General features: G+C 44.0%; 1 protein-coding gene across 2 annotated transcripts; it reads left to right on the forward strand.

Moving 5' to 3' along the window:
- The first annotated feature begins 1,039 nt into the window (after positions 1 to 1,039).
- On the forward strand, positions 1,040 to 14,873 carry LOC119131848 (collagen alpha-2(V) chain-like). 2 transcript variants are annotated; one of them, XM_037266622.1, is made up of 55 exons: positions 1,040 to 1,272; positions 3,335 to 3,538; positions 4,232 to 4,456; positions 4,586 to 4,602; positions 4,986 to 5,018; positions 5,110 to 5,142; positions 5,223 to 5,276; positions 5,481 to 5,573; positions 5,676 to 5,753; positions 5,825 to 5,869; positions 6,189 to 6,242; positions 6,350 to 6,403; positions 7,034 to 7,087; positions 7,171 to 7,224; positions 7,302 to 7,355; positions 7,425 to 7,469; positions 7,539 to 7,592; positions 7,677 to 7,721; positions 7,796 to 7,849; positions 7,927 to 8,025; positions 8,105 to 8,149; positions 8,223 to 8,321; positions 8,389 to 8,442; positions 8,518 to 8,625; positions 8,703 to 8,756; positions 8,992 to 9,090; positions 9,177 to 9,230; positions 9,305 to 9,403; positions 9,482 to 9,535; positions 9,623 to 9,676; positions 9,792 to 9,845; positions 9,912 to 9,965; positions 10,078 to 10,122; positions 10,196 to 10,294; positions 10,386 to 10,493; positions 10,573 to 10,626; positions 10,766 to 10,819; positions 10,939 to 10,992; positions 11,077 to 11,130; positions 11,210 to 11,317; positions 11,438 to 11,491; positions 11,565 to 11,618; positions 11,693 to 11,854; positions 11,932 to 12,039; positions 12,120 to 12,227; positions 12,307 to 12,360; positions 12,432 to 12,539; positions 12,623 to 12,676; positions 12,759 to 12,866; positions 12,940 to 12,993; positions 13,066 to 13,173; positions 13,248 to 13,584; positions 13,655 to 13,845; positions 13,924 to 14,163; positions 14,236 to 14,873. In XM_037266622.1, exons 1-55 carry the CDS (start codon positions 1,176 to 1,178, stop codon positions 14,380 to 14,382), a joined length of 4,737 nt encoding a protein of 1,578 aa, XP_037122517.1. In that variant the 5' UTR covers positions 1,040 to 1,175; the 3' UTR covers positions 14,383 to 14,873. The 2 variants fall into 2 exon arrangements, with proteins under 2 accessions (XP_037122517.1, XP_037122527.1); XM_037266632.1 differs by lacking the exons at positions 11,693 to 11,854; positions 11,932 to 12,039; positions 12,120 to 12,227; ... (2 more) ...; positions 12,623 to 12,676; positions 12,759 to 12,866.
- Positions 14,874 to 17,694: the final 2,821 nt, after the last annotated feature.

Raw genomic sequence — 17,694 nt, forward strand, 5'->3', positions numbered from 1 at the left:
ATAAGGCGCACTGTCGGCTTTTGAGAAAATTTGAGTTTTTTTAGGTGCGCCTTATAGTGCAGAAAATACGGTACATGAAATGCAGTTAATATGACATATGGTGTGTGGGCCAGCCTTCCCTCTTTTGTGGTTCCGTTTTATGACTTGACATGGCCAGAAATAAATTTGTAGCTTGTTCTTTATGTCACCTCAACATAACTTTGGGTGGGGGAACATTTTTCCTATCAAGAGCTATTTGATTTTTTTAAAGTCACTGAGGATGAAATAAGATTGAATCATTTTATCATTGTCGCTTCTTCGAAAGCGCTGTGGAAATTGAAAAAAAAAAAAGGTCAGGTTACCAAACAGCAACTTGTTAGTTAGTTTCCATATTGTCACATGCAAACTAATTTAATGAAAAAAAAAAAGGCTAGATTTGGGCATATAAGGCTTCTGTCTCACGGCAGCCAAACTTTTCTTTTTATATGCGGTATGTGATTTACTGATTTGTGGCTGAGCTGCTTTCAAGATTTTTTTTTGACAGTTCCTCTGCAATTTTGTATGTTTTTAGAATGTGCCTTCAAAGCAGGCCAGGCAACGTCTCTGAGCAGCTGATGAACTGGCAGACTAAAAAAAACGTGCTGATCTCATGTTTCTAATTCGTCCGCCTCCCGCCTCGCCCCTTTCATGCTCCCATCTCGGCATCATCGTCCACCGAGAGGATGATGCAACTTGGGCGCTGCAAGTACGCTAAATAAAATCAAAAGTTTGGAAGCATCTTCAACATGTGTCATCAAAATTAAGAGCATCAGCCAATGAGAAGAATCCACACAATAAAGCAAATTAGGGTCAAAGGTCATACACGATAAATCATTTTCTTTTCTTTTTTTTTGCACTCCCATCTTTCCAAATTCTTGGTCGGATTTCCACGCAGCCTTTAATTACACGTTCAAAGACTAGAGCGGCGTCTGCCGGGGGGAGGTTGTCCCTCGAGTGGAACGTGAAGCGACGATGAGGAAAGGAGGAGGGAGGAAGAGGGGGAGGAGGAGAGGGAGCCCAGCTCATCCGGGAGTCCGCTGCACTCAGGGATATTGGGATCTTTGGGGCTGGATGCTGTAGCTCCGGGTCGGCCTCTTTTGAGTGTTTGTGTGAGTGTGTGTGAGTGAGGTCCTCGCGTGCCTGCTTGGCGTGCAACCATGGGCCCCTCCGTGCACATGAGGATTACCTTCCTCCTGGCCGCCATCTCCCTAACTCAGGTGATTACCGTCTCCTGCCAAGAAACAACCAAGAACGGTGAGTAGTTGACCCTCTTTGTACGGTTTTGTCTTTTTGGCCCACACTGTCGTCAAGGAGACATTTTATGGCATATATTATTGTGATATCATTATTTATATTAATCGAATTATCGAGTATAAATTGTCCGTGGATGGGAATGTGAGGGGGATTGATTAAAAAATATTTGGCTCATACATGCGATTCCATTGGTGACCAGTCCTGGGTGAGCGCCACCTATTGGCCAACGGTCACATGGCATAGAAAATGGATGGATGCATGGATTCTTTTTTTTTCTCTTTTCAACTTTTGAGGCGGTTTGAAGGCTCATCCAGAAGATCATTTTGATTGTGATATTTTGAAGACGTTTGAATTCAGGCTGCCTGCATCGCAGTGATGTCATTTGTGACATCACGTCAAGAGAATCAAATCCAATTTTTGCAGGGTTGCAGGCCAAATTATCGTCCATCATCATCCCTTAGATTTAATTTAAAAAATTTAAATAAAGTTTTGGCATGTTGATGAAGCTCCATGTGTGATGTGCTGGAATAAAAAAAGAAGAAGAATTGGGGACAGTTAAGAAAGTTTGATTTAACCTTCTTGACCACTTTTTCTACGTCACAAAGATGCCAAGCTGGAAAAACAAAATAATCCTTCAGCCGATCTATTTCGGTGCGAGGTCGGCACCCAATGAAGGCCTTCCGAGCTTCACTCCTGTAATGATGTGGCCTGGTGGACGGGACGGACAAAAGCAGGCCACTAATTTTGGTCAGCTTTGGACCCGGAGGCACACAAGACACACCCTCAGTGAAAGGATGTTGAGTTCTGCTCCACTGGAGGAGACAACTTCAATATGCTTGCCTTACTCATTTTACTCGTTGCTTTCTTTTTTGGAGGACAGGTGTCGCAAATTGCTCCACAAATTGAGCTGTAAATAGAAAAAAATATTTTTGGGCGTCCGCCTCAAGTAGTGCTGACATTAAGCATTTATTTCTCAAAATTCAGCTTGAATTTTTTTATGTGACCGTAATTAATAATAAAAAAAAATAACACAACCTAGCTTAAAGTTTAACTAAGAACAACGAGGAAAAGAATCTAAACCGATTCTCGATTCTCCAGGGGGGTTGCAGGCGTGGCATACTCCAAAAAGACAAACCACACGTTTCAAGCCAAAGCCAACGTATATACCATCTCGTGTGGTTTCCCCTAAAATAACTACTGCTGGCGAGAAGGAGTGTCTAGCGCGGGCGGGGAGAGGCTTCACCACATAATTATGACCCACATAGAAAGCTTGCAGCAGGTGGCCACATTCTGGACAAAAGCGACCCGAACCAGTACGCAAAAAGCTTACCCCCAAAAAATTATGAAATAGCACATGAAAGTTATTAATACATCTGCTGATAAATTGGTGAATTCCTGTCATGATGATACGTGATGGAGTTAACCACAATTTAATTGCTCGCTCCTTAATTACTGTCTTCATACATTGCAGTGGAAAGCCCCAATGGAGTCTGTTATTCTCTTTAATTGTTAGCTATCAACATTATAAGAATGTGTTAATTACATCACTTTACAAATGATTACGTTGAGCATAGCTATGGATGATTCAATCAAAAAAAAAAAAGATGGCACCAAAAGTATGAATAGTGAAAAGTGTTTGTTTTTATTCATAAATGCTGGCAAGTGGAAAAACAGGTTGACTACCTTCTGCCATTTTATAATTAATCAATGAAAATTAAATTCCCGGATAAATGAAGTGAACTTGGACAACTTCCATTGTTTTTTGGTTTCTGTTTGTTACCCACAAATTCCTTCGTTGTTTTTTTTTTTAACTTAATGCCCTTGAATTACTTAGCATTTATCCTCTAGTGCTATTTGAGATACTCTGTTGGCAACTGAAGTCCATTCCGAAAAAAAAAAAAAATGTGTGTTTATCCTCAATAAGGTTGTGGGTGAGAAGTAAAAAAAACAATCATTCTCTCAATTCAGAGTCTTCAATTAACCTAAGTATAAAACCAAGGAGGCCAAGCATTCATTTGGTGTATAAATAACTCAAAGTGCACATTTGATTTTTTCCAAACAGACACGTGCGCTGACAATGGACAAGTGTACGCCAACAAAGAAATGTGGAGCCCTGAGCCTTGCCGGATCTGCGTGTGCGAGTCGGGCAGCGTCACGTGCGAGACCGTCACTTGCGACGACCTCGGCGACTGCGCCCAGACGGTGACCCCGGAGGGCGAGTGTTGCCCGGTGTGCGTCACCCCCGGCGCCGCCGCTCCTTCCGCAGGTTCGTGTGTGTCATTTTTGACTAAATGGAACGCCTCAACTCAAATTTGTGGTACGAAGATGTCACAAAACAGCGTCAAAGCACTATGTGTGTCTAAATGGAGCTCCTCCACTTCATCAAAATATGTGGTTCTGAGATGACACAAAATACAATCCAATCCAACTTTATTTATATATTCATTTATTTATGGAGCTTCAGATTTCCTCCACTCACGTCACCCTAGTTCCTTGGCATCAAGATGGCGGCAGAGCATTACTTTTATCAAAGTGACACTCCTCAACTGTCTACAATTTACATAGTTGCATGGTACCAAGACGCCAAAGATGGTGGCAAAGCACTAGTTTTGTCTAATTTAAGACCCTTAACTCACTTCACATAGTTAATTGGCATCAATATGCCACAAAATGGATTTTAATGCTTAGGCCTGACAAAAAATACAGCAAATGGGTGAGTTTAAAAAAAAAATCTATACAAAAATAAAATAAACTATAATTAAAAAAAAAAAGAATAAAAATGAATAAAATAAGAATAAAAAAGAATTTAAAAAGAATTAAAAAAGAATAATAAAGAATAAAAATTAATTAAAAAAAGAATTAAAAAATAATTTTAAAAAAAGATTAAAAATAAATAAATAAAAAATCTTTAACATGATTGTGCCCACCTTGACTCATTCTACGCTTGACCCCAATGCAGCTCCCGTGGAGAAGGAGGGCTTGAGCTGCGTAGTGGATGGCGAGACCTATGCTCACAACGACATCTGGAAGCCGGCACTGTGCGCCGTGTGCGTGTGCGACAACGGCGTGAGCGTCTGCAGCGACGTGCAGTGCGAGATGGTGCCCGACTGCCTTAAGATGGTGACCCCCGAGGGCGAGTGCTGCCCAGTGTGTGAAAACCTGGCCAGCGCCACCAGGCACATCGGTAAGTCCGCTGTAGTAATGCACCCCAACCACAAGGGTGCACTAAAGTTAAAGTTTTCATTCCAATTTTTTTTTTCATATATAATGAAATGATCTTTTTGTTTGTTTGTTTTATCGCTTCCTCTTCAAGCAATCATGGGTTATAGGGTAAGTCATGATATTTTCATTTTCAATATAACCTTTTGATATAATATGAAGGGGTGAGGGATGTTAAGGGCATACAGCACTGGAAATCTTCAAGACATCCCTGAAAATGATCAGCTTCTATGATTTTCCTATTTGAAGGTTTTATTTCAGCTTATTCTGAAACTACTGCTGACTCCAAAATTCCAAATAGAAATATTCACATCTACAGGATTTATTCGCATAAAATTAAAAAAGTCAAAATATCAAAAATATCTTTTTTTTTTTTTTTGCTTTTTTGTCTCACTTTTTCCAGAGCTGTTACAAATTTTGAAATGAATGGATTATGACTCATCAAGTATTTAAATGGTGTGTATGTACTTAAGATTGATATCTTTCTTTTATAGGGACAAAAGGGTGAACCAGGTGATATTCCACAAGTAAGTTATAAATCGCAATATATGCAAAGATTAAAAGGTTTTCTCTTGTTTCGCAACATTTTTTATAATATATTTTTTACTCTCGGATCAGCTGGTAGGAATCCCTGGACCTCAAGGACCCTCCGTGAGTTTTTATTCTCTAAAAGCACCAGGAAAGTCACAATAAATTTAAAACCAAACATATCCTGTGGGTTTTGGTTTCAGGGTCCTCCAGGTGCTCAGGGGAGAACTGGACATAGAGGATTTAAAGGCAGACGGGTAAGTCAGAACCATTGTGAGACCTTGGGTCCTTGAACTTTGACCTTAAGAGGAAGAGAAGTGTCAATCACTTGACAAATAGAGCTAATCTTTATCTCTGTCTTGACATCTTCCTTTTATTTTGATGTTCAAATACAAGACATAAAAGAACCTTATATTTTGTATTTTGATGACAAACTTGTTCATGTAAAAATTTCATGATAGGGATTCCAAGGGCCCCCAGGTTTTGATGGAGAACCTGGCATCCCAGGAAACCCAGGCGTGTCTGGTCCCCCTGGTTTTCCTTCCCTTCCTGGGGTGAGATTGATTCTCCATCCAGCGTTTCACCTTCAACAAGCAAAAAAAAAAAAAAAAAAAAAAAACACAATACTTACATTCATGTCCTTTTATCACCCAAAGGGAAACTTTGTGTCACAAATGGCTTCAGGATTTAACGAGAAATCAGCAGGCCTGACCGGAATGGTGTCGGGATCAAGGGTGAGTGCAAGCCAGTATGTCCATTCGGAATTATGACGCAGCTCGTAATTAGCCGCTTGTTCCTGTTTCAGGGTGAAGCAGGATCACGAGGACCTCCCGGTGCGACTGGACCAGCAGTAGGTTTGGCACACGTGTAAAAGAGTCAGTAAAATGACTACAAAGCAGGATCTCATCTCGCCACATCTTAGTTATGGTTTCCCTCAGTGGACCGATTTATATTAAGCAGGAAGTTGGAGGGAAAAAAAATCTCTCTTAATAGTGAAGGAAAAATGAAATTTCCTGACAGTCTGTTTGTTTTAGAGGGTGACACAAAGTGATAATGGCAGACTTGCGTTTGAGCACCTGCAAATGGAAATGAAGTTTTTTTTTTTAACTGTCCAGCATTGATCTTTGGTTGGGATGGTTGGTTGACATTTCCTGTCCTTTCTTGTTCAGGGTCCAGCCGGTGGCCAGGGACTCCCAGGCGAGGCTGGAGACCCAGGACATCTGGTAAAATCTTCATGCTGCCATTTCGACCTTGATGCCAAGCCTGCATTCATGGACTGCAGGCATATATGCGCTTTGTGTCCTAAACGTTGACCTTTGCTTGTGTTTAGGGTGAACCGGGTCTTCGAGGGCCAGAAGGGTTGCCAGGAAAAAGTGGTCCTGATGTCAGTGAAAACTTACAGAAGAAAAATCTATTCATTTATTCAATAACACTGGTCAATGGCAGATTATAATAAGAGATGGTTTCACGAGTCCCTGTATTATTATTATTATTATTATCATATTATTATTATTGTTTAATGAATGAACTTTATTTATTTTGAACAATATAAAAAAAGCAAAGTAATTTACAACCGAAAAGAAGAAATTAAAGTAATAACAGCAAAACTCATTGTTTGGAAAAGGAGTGGGAAGAAGTATACTTCTTTAACCCTTGTTACCTATTGCTCACAAATAGAATATTTAAATTTACCTTTACGAAATAGTCATACATTAAATACTATGCAAAAAAGTAATATAAAAGCAAATGTCACACATATATACAAACCAATAAATACCATATTTATTATTATTATTATTACTTCAACCTGATGCGCTGTGAAAAGAAATTAGGCTCATTTAGAAAAGTCAAATTGCATCTCTGATTCAAAAATGTAGTAAAAACGCGTTGACCAGTGTAATCTTATGAAGCCCTGCATGCTCTAAAAATCTTTTATAGTTCAAATTAGTTGTGGCACTAAAATCATGGTTTGATTGATTCTCATGTACACAACCACTGTTTGTATTTTGCATAGGGGGAGACCGGACCCCCTGGTGCTCCTGGAGAGATGGGATTCCCAGGATCACTGGTAAACAAACAATTCCCACATTTACCTCTTTGGCTTATTGTTCAGCTCCATTGATTTCATATTTAATAATGTCATCTGGTCAGGGTGCACGAGGGTTACCTGGTTCTCCAGGTATTCCAGGTCAAAAAGGTCACAAGGTAAATCCCTGTTTGTTTTTTAATTTTCTATACTTTTTTGGACATTAGTGAAACACTTGTCAATCTTTCTCCAACAGGGTGAGACGGGCATTTTCGGGCCTAGAGGTGATCCCGGTGTTGTCGGTATCAAGGTAGGATTTTAATATTGATGACACAATCAAACACTAGAGATAATTTTTTTTGGTCATTGTGTTCTGCAGGGCACTTCTGGTACTCCCGGTGCCATGGGTGCGACTGGTCCAGTGGTAGGCAACACATCCGATAAGAACACAATGCTGGATGTGGACAGATATTGAGTCTTCCTTGTCTTTCAGGGCCCACCAGGTTTGATGGGAGAGAGAGGCAGAGCAGGCCCACCCGGTGCTGTGGTAGGCGCAACCAGCCGTCATCCATGTTTGTTTGTAAAGCCCGGAATGTTGCAAGATGGATCCTTTCATCTGTTTCTGGTTTAGGGAAAACGCGGTGCCGCAGGACATACAGGCAAACCAGGTCCCCTGGTAAGTATAATTCGTGTTATGTCATTATTCAATGCTGGTGTCAAAATAATAATCATGACATCCTTCATCCACAGGGTCCGATTGGAATCCCCGGTGTGCCAGGATTCCCAGGTGGCCCAGGACAGAAGGTGCCATTGTAGTTCTGCCTTGAAATTTGACATATTAGCTTAGCCAATCCACTGAAGGATCTTATGTACCTCCCCAGGGTGAAATAGGACCTATTGGCATGAGAGGAAGTCCAGGTCAGCAGGGACCCCGAGGAGATGCGGGTCACGTCGGACCACCAGGGCCCACCGGTCAACAGGTGGGCAATTGCCCTCATCTGTTTAATGAGCCAAAAAGTTGATGGTGTTGTTATTAACCTCGTCATTGGTTGCTAACAGGGTTCCGTAGGGTCCGATGGAGCGCCAGGATCCAGAGGGGCAACAGTACGTGAGCCAACTACCAATTTCCCTTTTGGCATCAGTAAAGTTCCTTATTGAATCTACGACTTCTTTCCAGGGCCTAGCGGGTCCCATGGGTGCATCAGGGATCGTAGGCCCGGTCGGGCCCCCTGGACCTCAGGGAACCACAGGAGCTCAGGGACCAAAAGGCCAAGATGTAAAATGAGAGATGGCACTTTCTCACTGTCTTTTGTCAGTTATGTGACTAGTCATCTTTTCTCCAGGGTGACGGCGGCGTGGCTGGAATTAAAGGAGAAGCTGGACTGAAAGGCGAAAGAGTATGAAAAAACATCTTTTGTAGCTACAGGTGGTGGAGCACAGGTTAAACTTGTGTGATTGCAACTTGTTGCCAGGGTGACCATGGTTCTCCGGGTCTGATCGGCCCCATGGGAGATGAGGGAAAGCGCGGACTTCGAGGTGATGCGGGGTCTGTCGGTGACCCAGGACCTCATGGCGAGACTGTGAGTTGGCCTAATATGATCCCAATATGCGGACATTTTTAATTGTCATCCAATTTTAACATATGGATTTGTTATAGGGCATCCCTGGAAATCGTGGGTTCCATGGCACAGATGGTTTTCCGGGTGCAAAAGTAAGTTTGTTAAATATATTCAAGAAGATCCTTGAGTTCCCTTTGTGCCTTCAAACTGAAATAAAGCGAAGCAGCATTGTGTTTTTGTGCTCCTCACCTGTGCAACAAACTTGGGATCTCCTCAAGCTTTTGGGCATTATTTATTTATTTATTTATTTAATTCATTGCCTCATAAGCAAGTGAGATGGACATTACATTTCCCTCTTTTTCAAAACGTGCTGTTCTGCTGTCGCAGGGAGCTCTGGGCGAAAGAGGGCTGCCTGGCACTCCAGGCACCAAAGGTCCACCCGGAGATCTGGGACGACCTGGAGAGCCCGGTTTAACTGGTGCTCGGGTAAGCTCGTTTTAAATCCACAGTTGTTCCTCAAGCCTGAAGGAAGATGTATTTTCCCAACCGTGATGCTATGTTCTGTCAAACAGGGCCTGTCTGGAATTATGGGCGCCGAAGGAGAAGAAGGCAAACCGGGCCCACAGGTTTATTAGAGTTCTACTTTGAGGCTTTCTTCAGGTAATGCTGCATTTTGAATATTTTATGCTGTCCTCTGCAGGGCTCAGCTGGAGATGATGGCAAACCGGGCCCACCTGGTTCTACGGGAGGTCGAGGTTTAGCTGGAATTATGGGCTCGTCAGGACCAAAAGGCCTCACTGTCAGTTTGACTCATTTTGCGTAGAATATGAAGCCATTTTTTTTTAATAGATGACGCTGACTCCTTTGTAACTTTCAGGGCGACCCTGGGAAGAACGGCGAAGCGGGCAGTACCGGCTCACCTGGTCAAAGAGTATGTTACGTTCTGTTAGAAATTCAAAGTACATTTACCATCAATTAAAAACAGAAGTGATGACAAAATATTACAAACGTCCTCCAGGGAGTGAACGGAAAAGACGGAGAGGAGGGTCCTGCCGGTCCAACTGGCCCAGCGGTAAGTGGCTCAGTTATCAACCAATCACATTCTCTCGATCTTACGTATATTCCATAATGTAACTGCGAGATGATCTGCACCTTTACAACTTCTGATCCACTACTGTCCCATGCAGGGTACTGCGGGCAAGCGAGGCGAGCAGGGATCACAGGGACCTAATGGCTTTCAGGTAAAACCGACACTTTAACATATGTGTGAACTTGCTTATTTAAACATGTGGGGTTTTATTTTACAGGGTTTGCCCGGAGTGCCAGGCCCACCCGGTGAATCTGGTAAACCAGGATCTGAGGTGTGTAAATAAATCCCACATTACCCTCTTGAAATTTTTTACACCCACTCAAAGTAGCACGGATTATTTCAGTACCGACGCGCCAATAAAATATTTTTAACGGTGCTTCCAGGGACTTGCCGGAGAGGAAGGTTCTGATGGAACTTCAGGGTTGAGGGTAAGTCGCCAGTTCTTGTTTGGCTTCTCCAGTGTCAACCCGCTGGACAAATAGGACACGACTCTGCCAACAGGGAGAACGAGGCGCTCCTGGTGCTAGAGGTGAAACCGGACCTAAAGGACTACAGGGACCTAAGGGTAGTCCAGGTAGTCCAGGCCCAGATGGATTCAAGGTATCAGAGGAATAAATGACACCGGTTCTATCTTTGAATTAAAGATATAAAATTGTTAGTCGCATCCATTTGAGTGTTGGGTTGTTTTTAGGGAAAAGCCGGCGTAAAGGGAGCTACCGGTGAAACGGGAAGTCCAGGACTTCAGGGGATGCCAGGGGAAAGAGGCATCCCAGGATCCTCCGGCCCAAAGGGGGATGTGGTAAGTGTCGCCTGCAACAGCACCAAAGTCAATTTTGGTGCTTGGCACATGAAGTGAAAGTGACGATCTTGTTGGACAGGGCTCCGTGGGTGAGATGGGACTCGAAGGCAAAGCCGGAGCTGATGGAATTCGAGTGAGTTGTTTGTACCAAAGACGGATTGTTTAATCAGGGGTGTCCAGACTATTTATGGACCACGTTAGAGGGTCTAATAAATGCGTGTGATGGCTATGTTATTACGAATTCTACAATGAGACATATTTGTCTATTAAAGGGTGGATCAGGTCCAGTTGGACCTCCAGGTGCAGTCGGAGCCAACGGTGCCAAGGTGAGACTTCCTAATGTTTAACCTTTGTATCAAAACATGACTTTGTACAGAATCGATTTGATTGGATTGATGGAGCAAATCCCAAAGACCTCTTTTCCATGTACGTCTGTATTTTTTAGGGAGAACCAGGCGCCTCAGGACGCAACGGACGGCGAGGGACAGCAGGAGTGCCAGTGAGAAAAACATACTGTCATCGGAATGGATGGTGAACAATCACTGCTGCTTCTGACTTTCAAGTGTGTGCCAATGATTAACAGGGTTCTGGTGGTGAGCCCGGTGCAACTGGTGCTGCAGGTTTCCCCGGAGCAGCTGTGAGTTCAAAACATTCTACCCTGTACTGTAATTGGTCCCAACTGCACATACTTATGGGTGCGTCATTTTTTTTGCCAGGGCGCTGAAGGTCAGCCTGGAGTGAAAGGTGAGACCGGAGAACCGGGCCTTAAGGGAGAGGCAGGACCACATGGACCACCAGGAATGGCTGGCATACCGGGAGTACAGGTGTGTATTAGTAACCAAATCAAATTGATATCTGTTTCTAGCGAGCTAAAAAATGTAGGACTTGATTGTGGTTCAGTGTGCCAAGCAAGACTTGTGAATTAATGGAAACGTCTGTTTCAGGGCGCGGTCGGTCTGACCGGACTCAAAGGTGGCAGAGGAACGCAGGGCTCAGCGGTGAGTCCACCCACCGTGGTTCTGTGGAGAAGCTTGGTACATCGGCTTTATTAGAAGTGTTCTCTTCCCACAGGGTTCAGCTGGTTTCCCTGGCTTACCCGGAGGTGTTGGTCCACCTGGTTCTCTTGTGAGTCCACTTGGATTTTGGAAAGAACATTTTTTATATGGTCACTTGCAATCTTGCCTTTGTGTATCCGCTAGGGTGCTGTTGGAGCAGATGGACCCATTGGTCCAACTGGAAAGCAAGGCCCCTCTGGTATTCGTGGTGAAAATGGGCCCTCTGGACTTCAAGGCGAGATTGGCGCTCCGGGCCCGGCAGGCACATCTGGAGACAAGGGTGATTCTGGAGAGGATGGTTCTCCGGTGGGTTTTACTAATCACCACCTGCTGCACATACGTACTGCGCACAATCCTTGATTGGTCTTGTGTTTCTTCATCAGGGTCCTCTTGGACCTCTAGGACCTCCCGGTGCTGCAGGACAGCGAGGCGTAGTTGGTCATCCTGGAGCGAGAGGAGAGGGAGCTATGCCAGGCCTGCCCGGTTCTGCGGTATGCCAGAATAATCCTACTATCAACCATTTCCAGCAGGTGAACCATGATTACAATGTCTGATCCTCCTTTTTCTGCAGGGTCTGCCTGGGAAACCAGGAGCTGCTGGAGTACCAGGTGGAAAAGGTCCTCCTGGTGGAGTTGGGCCAAGGGGAGCCACCGGGCCGAGAGGAGATCCGGGCCCTGAGGTTGTTGGGTTTTGCTGGAGGGTATGCCAAAGGTAATTTGCACGAGTGTGTTTGTCAAGTTTGTTGTGTGTTCAATCAGGGCGTGACTGGTGAAGAGGGACCACCCGGGAGCGACGGACTCTTAGGGGCAAGGGTACGTGTAGACACATGACAAGGCCCGTGGCCAGACTCGTGCGTACTCATCACCGCTCTGCGACTTTACAGGGCGATCGAGGTAATGCTGGTCCCGAGGGTTTGGCTGCAGGCCCAGGTTCTCCAGGAAATGAGGGTCCCGTGGGAGCTACGGGTAGTCCTGGACCCAGAGGTGAAAATGTGAGTTGTATCGACGCAGTGATTCAAATAGAAATGGCATCACCGGTTTGCTGATTCCTGTTATTTGCATATTTTGGATTCAGGGTGGCAAAGGTTCTCCTGGACCCCATGGAGCACCTGGAGTACGAGGCAAAGCGGTGAGAATAACTGCATAGTCTCATTTTTTCTATCGTCAACCTTGATATTGAATCTTTTTTTTTTTTTTTATATATTCTCTAGGGCCCCCAAGGACCACAGGGAGAGAAAGGACCAGATGGTGAAAAAGGAGAAAAGGGTCAGAAAGGTCACATAGGTTTTACTGGTCTCCAGGGTTTGCCAGGAATTGCTGTAAGTGGCTATTATACCTTTGTACGTGTCTTTGAAGAGAAGAAAAAAATGAAGACCCTTTTTTGTTCCTCAGGGTGCTACAGGCGACGCCGGTCCTCGAGGTATTGTTGGACCAGCTGGACCAAGGGTAAGTTGCAGATAACTTTGTCAGAACTGAAGATAAAACCCAATAGAACTACATCATCTCATGACTGCACAGGGTCATCCTGGCGTCTTGGGTCCACCTGGGAAGGAAGGGAACATCGGCCAGTCAGGAGCAATGGGTGCTCCTGGAAGCAGAGGAAACAGCGGTGACATCGGAGTTCAGGTAACACTTTGGTACAAGGTTGAGCAGTCTTCTCGTAGACCAAAGCCACCATGCTACTTCCTTTGCATTGTCAGGGCCCTATCGGAGAACCGGGACCACCTGGACCTCCAGGCCCTCCTGGTCCTCCAACAGCAGCTGTGGATGAGTACTATGCAGCTCCCATGGATTTGGATGAGCGTGGCGTGCCCGACGCCATAGAGTTCTTCAAGGATGACGTGGCGGCTGACCCTCCTCCACTTCCCGAATTTAATAAAGATGAGGCTCTTCCTGATAACAGTCCCATCATCGCTCATGGCGCTCTGAAGACCCTCAGCAGGCGTTTGCAAGACATTCGCAGTCCAGATGGAACAAAAGAGAACCCCGCAAAGACATGTCAGGACATCAAGCAATGCTACCCACAGAAATCAAGCGGTAAGTCTTCTTCTCAAAAATACTTAAAAAAAAATAGACGAGCATTAACCTACGTTGTGTTTGTCTACAGGAGAGTACTGGATTGACCCCAACCAAGGAAGCACAAAAGATGCCATCAAGGTCTTCTGCAACATGGACAACGGTGAAACCTGCATCAATGCCAACCCAGCCAATATTTCCCGCAAATCCTGGTGGAGAAAATCCACTCCCAGCGCCAACAAACCCGTTTGGTTCGGAGCCGAGATGTACAGCGGAACCCCAGTAAGCTGATGATGTCATCATTGCAGTTCCCCGATATGATTTTCTTCACTTAGCACTGACCCATTCAAACCGTTTCAGTTCCGCTACGGCAACGACGACGAGGAGCCAAACACGGTGGCCGTTCAAATGAAGCTCCTGCAGCGTCTCTCCAAAGAATCCCACCAGAGCTTCACCTACCACTGCAAGAACAGCTTGGCTTACAAAGACGGCAAAGGGACCGTGAAGAAAGCCCTGATCCTTAAAGGGGCCAACGGTCAGGAGTTGAGGGCGCAGGGCACCAACCGCCTGCGATACACCGTCATCGAAGACGGCTGCGCGGTAAGTCGTCAAAAAAACATCCGAGATGGGACAGAGTTGCATGTTTTGCGTCTCCTCCTTGTGTCTCCTCAGAAGTCCAACGGCGACTGGGCTAAGACAGTGTTGGAATACAGGACTCAAACCCCAATCAGGCTGCCCATTGCCGACGTAGCGCCCATGGACATCGGAAAGGCCAATCAAGAGTTCGGCCTCGACATTGGACCTGTGTGCTTCTCATAGACCGAGAAATCGTCGCGTGTGAATTTGAGAAAATGACTCCACTTCCTGTGAGCGCTGTGGATGAAAGTTACATCATTGCCGTGGCTGGAAAAAGACGTGCGGCTGGTAGAAGGCCACCATTATTTATTCATCTTCTTCTCTGTGAAACCCTCGTATAGTCTTTTGAGTCAACAAACGCCGAAACGCAGAGAGGAGAAGCCATACTTGGCATTTAGATTAAAAAATAAATAAATACAGACTAAGATATTTTCAATACAGATGTTTACATGCTCTCAATCTGGATAAGCTAAAATATTTGATCCTGATTTTACGTTCTGTTCAGATAAATATTTAGTCAAACAAAATGCTTTGAAATGTCACCTGTAAATGCTACACGCTTGACTGTAAATTTAAATTTATTTGTTTGATTGTTGACAATTGATTTAGAATAAATGTCTTTTTCCGGGGCGGCTGAGCTCATTGCACACAATAAAGCACGAGAATAAAATTAACATTGATTGAGCGCTTAGAAAACGGCAAACAACTCCCACGTTTCTCCTCTAGGGGGCAACGTCCATTTGCAGAAAATCTTCAGATGGCGGAAGTTCCTCGCTAGGGGGCCAGAATAAAGGTAATCAGTTGACACAAAATTGTCTATTTCTTTGAGGCTACAAATGATCGTCTGCTAGCTTGAGCACACATGCTGACACGGCAGGCGTTTCCCCAAATTTCAACGTGTCTAAATGTCGGGGTGTGTGAGCGAGCACAAAGCGCTTGAGAGGAGGAAGGCCTCCTTGCAGGAAGCAGAAGAGCCAAAGTTCAGCCTGCACATGTTGCTGGCTCGACCCCGCCGCGGCACCAACGCTGAAAGAAAACCCACTCTCGCCACTTCCTGCTGCCACGCCGGGCATCGGTGGACGAGGTCATTTTAGATGGCTTGCTATTTTCATAATGTGAGGAAAATTTTAACATGAGGCTTCTGAGGTGTGTGTGTGTGTGTGTGTGTGTGTGTATCGCCCATTTCCGACTGCACATGTTCTCACTTAGGAGCTTTTCCACTGGAGACAAGACAGTCAGAAAATCTTTCCAGTGTCGCAAGTGTGCATAAATATTCCATACATTCAATTTAATTATATATATATATATATATATATCATGGGTAAGGTTTCAAAATTACACACTTAGCACAAAAGCTTTTTGGCTCGTCATCATTTGACCTCTATGGCAAAAAAAAAAAATCTCTTAATTAAAAGGCCATTAAAAAATTAACAAGATATATCATTCAAAAATAGCAGCAAAGTCTCATTTCAAAATGTTTACCAAAAGGAGCCACCCTCCAATCAGTCAACACAATAAAAAAAATTTAAAAAATTAATCCCTCAAACTTCTTTGCATTTTTTACTTGCATACTCATTTTTTTGTCATTCTTCAAAATTCAAGAGTTTTTATTGGCCATGTTTGAGCGTGCCAAACAAGGAATTTGACTCTCAGCCTCTGTTCAACATTTAGGTGACTAACAACACTCAGGACATGTGCAGATATTGACAAATATTCTCAAACATCCCCTGAACTTAAACTCCTAGGAGGGCAAGGAAAAACTCAAAACTCCTACTACGGGAAATGAGAAACCTTGAGAAGAGACCACATTTATTTGTAAACATCTTGCATCGTCCTGAATTTTTCCTCAGGGAATCATTGAACATGATTAAACTCTCCAGGCGCCCGCGACCCTGAGATGACTTGGAAGTCACACCCAGCCGACCCCAGCTGGGATGTCTCTCGCTCGCTGAGGAGCCTCTGTACGAGATTTCCCAGCAACTCCTTTTCCTTCCTGCACGGCGCGCAGCAGACAAAACGCTTGAGGAACATGCTGAGAAGGACTCAGTGGTGCTCGTTTACGTTCAAATTGGAATATGCCGCAATGGTTTGTGCCAATGGTTTCTCTGAGATGACACATTTCGTCATTTTACACCCACAAATGCTGCCGCTCAGGTGGAAAAACGCAAATTCTCAAATCTGAAGAGAAAATGACCGAAAGGGTGTGTTGATATTTAATATTTGACATTGTCTTTTCTCACACCATAATTGTTCAGGCCATTTTAACGTCGCACCTTTTCCAAGATCCTGGGCGGAGCCTCGTATGGTGGCAGCATAGAGAACAATGGCAGGAAACTGGAAGAGGAGCGAGGAAGTTCCTGTTGGCAGTTGATGCTGAAGACGAGACCGAGCGTACGCCCTGCACGTACTGAAGAAAGTCACCGACGCTGAAATACTGGGATTGTTTCTGCCCGTTTGTTCCAATCATCGCCGTCAGAGATATGAAATCATTTTCACACTGCAAGACAAGATAGCTAACCTTCCTAACCCTCACCAACCTTCGCAAAGAAAGTAATCCTGTATGAAAGTTGTATGACCTCTATTTTTTTCCGCCATGCTTGTAGAAATCAAATTATAAATCAGATAGTATGATGAAATCATTTTAAATGATTTACATCATCGGTGGAGGCTGTTTTGATATTCATAACAGTTACTGAAGTTTTAAAGTAGGTTATTCACTGGAATATCATTTATTTAAAACAAATACTCTCAACTATATTGCTGAAAATGTGTGTCACACTAATATCAAACATGCTTCATTCATTTTACTGAGTTTCAAGACATTGGAAATACAATAATCCCTCGTTTATCGCGGAAAATTCGTTCCAAAAACCATCCGCGATAAGTGAAAGCCGCGAAGTACGGTCACCAACAAGAAGTACTGGGCAGGCTAACAAGTTAGCGGAAAGATGCTAATTCACGATCGTGCTAACACGCGAAAACGGACTTCTAAAGTAAACGAACATTTGGAGCAATACTAAATTGTCCTAAAGGTTAGACACATGTTTCAATTTCAATTTAGAAGTTTTATTTTGACTTTTAAATTATTTTTTAATTTGGAAAAAAAATCCGCGATGTAGTGAAGCCGCGATAAACGAAACGCGAAGTAGCGAGGGATCACTGTCACAACGCTCGACGTCTGACGTCACACAACACTGGTAAATGGCACACATTACATAACTGACTGGACGTAACTGTTCCACGAGACTAAAATAACCATAAATGAAATATTCTAGACAACACACCAAACATAAGTCATCAAGACAAACAAATACATTTGCTGGCGACCGTTAGACTACGGCTGTAGTCATGCGTGCACGATGCCAGGCAAACTGTCAATCAAACGCCGCGCACACGAAACAAACCGAGATCAGACAAACGGCAGAAAAATTGACAGTAGTAAAAATTAAATGTATGTACTCACTTTGTGTCAAAGACGCACACTATCACAGCAAC

This window comes from Syngnathus acus, chromosome 2 (assembly GCF_901709675.1).
Source record: "Syngnathus acus chromosome 2, fSynAcu1.2, whole genome shotgun sequence".
Taxonomy (NCBI): domain Eukaryota; kingdom Metazoa; phylum Chordata; class Actinopteri; order Syngnathiformes; family Syngnathidae; genus Syngnathus; species Syngnathus acus.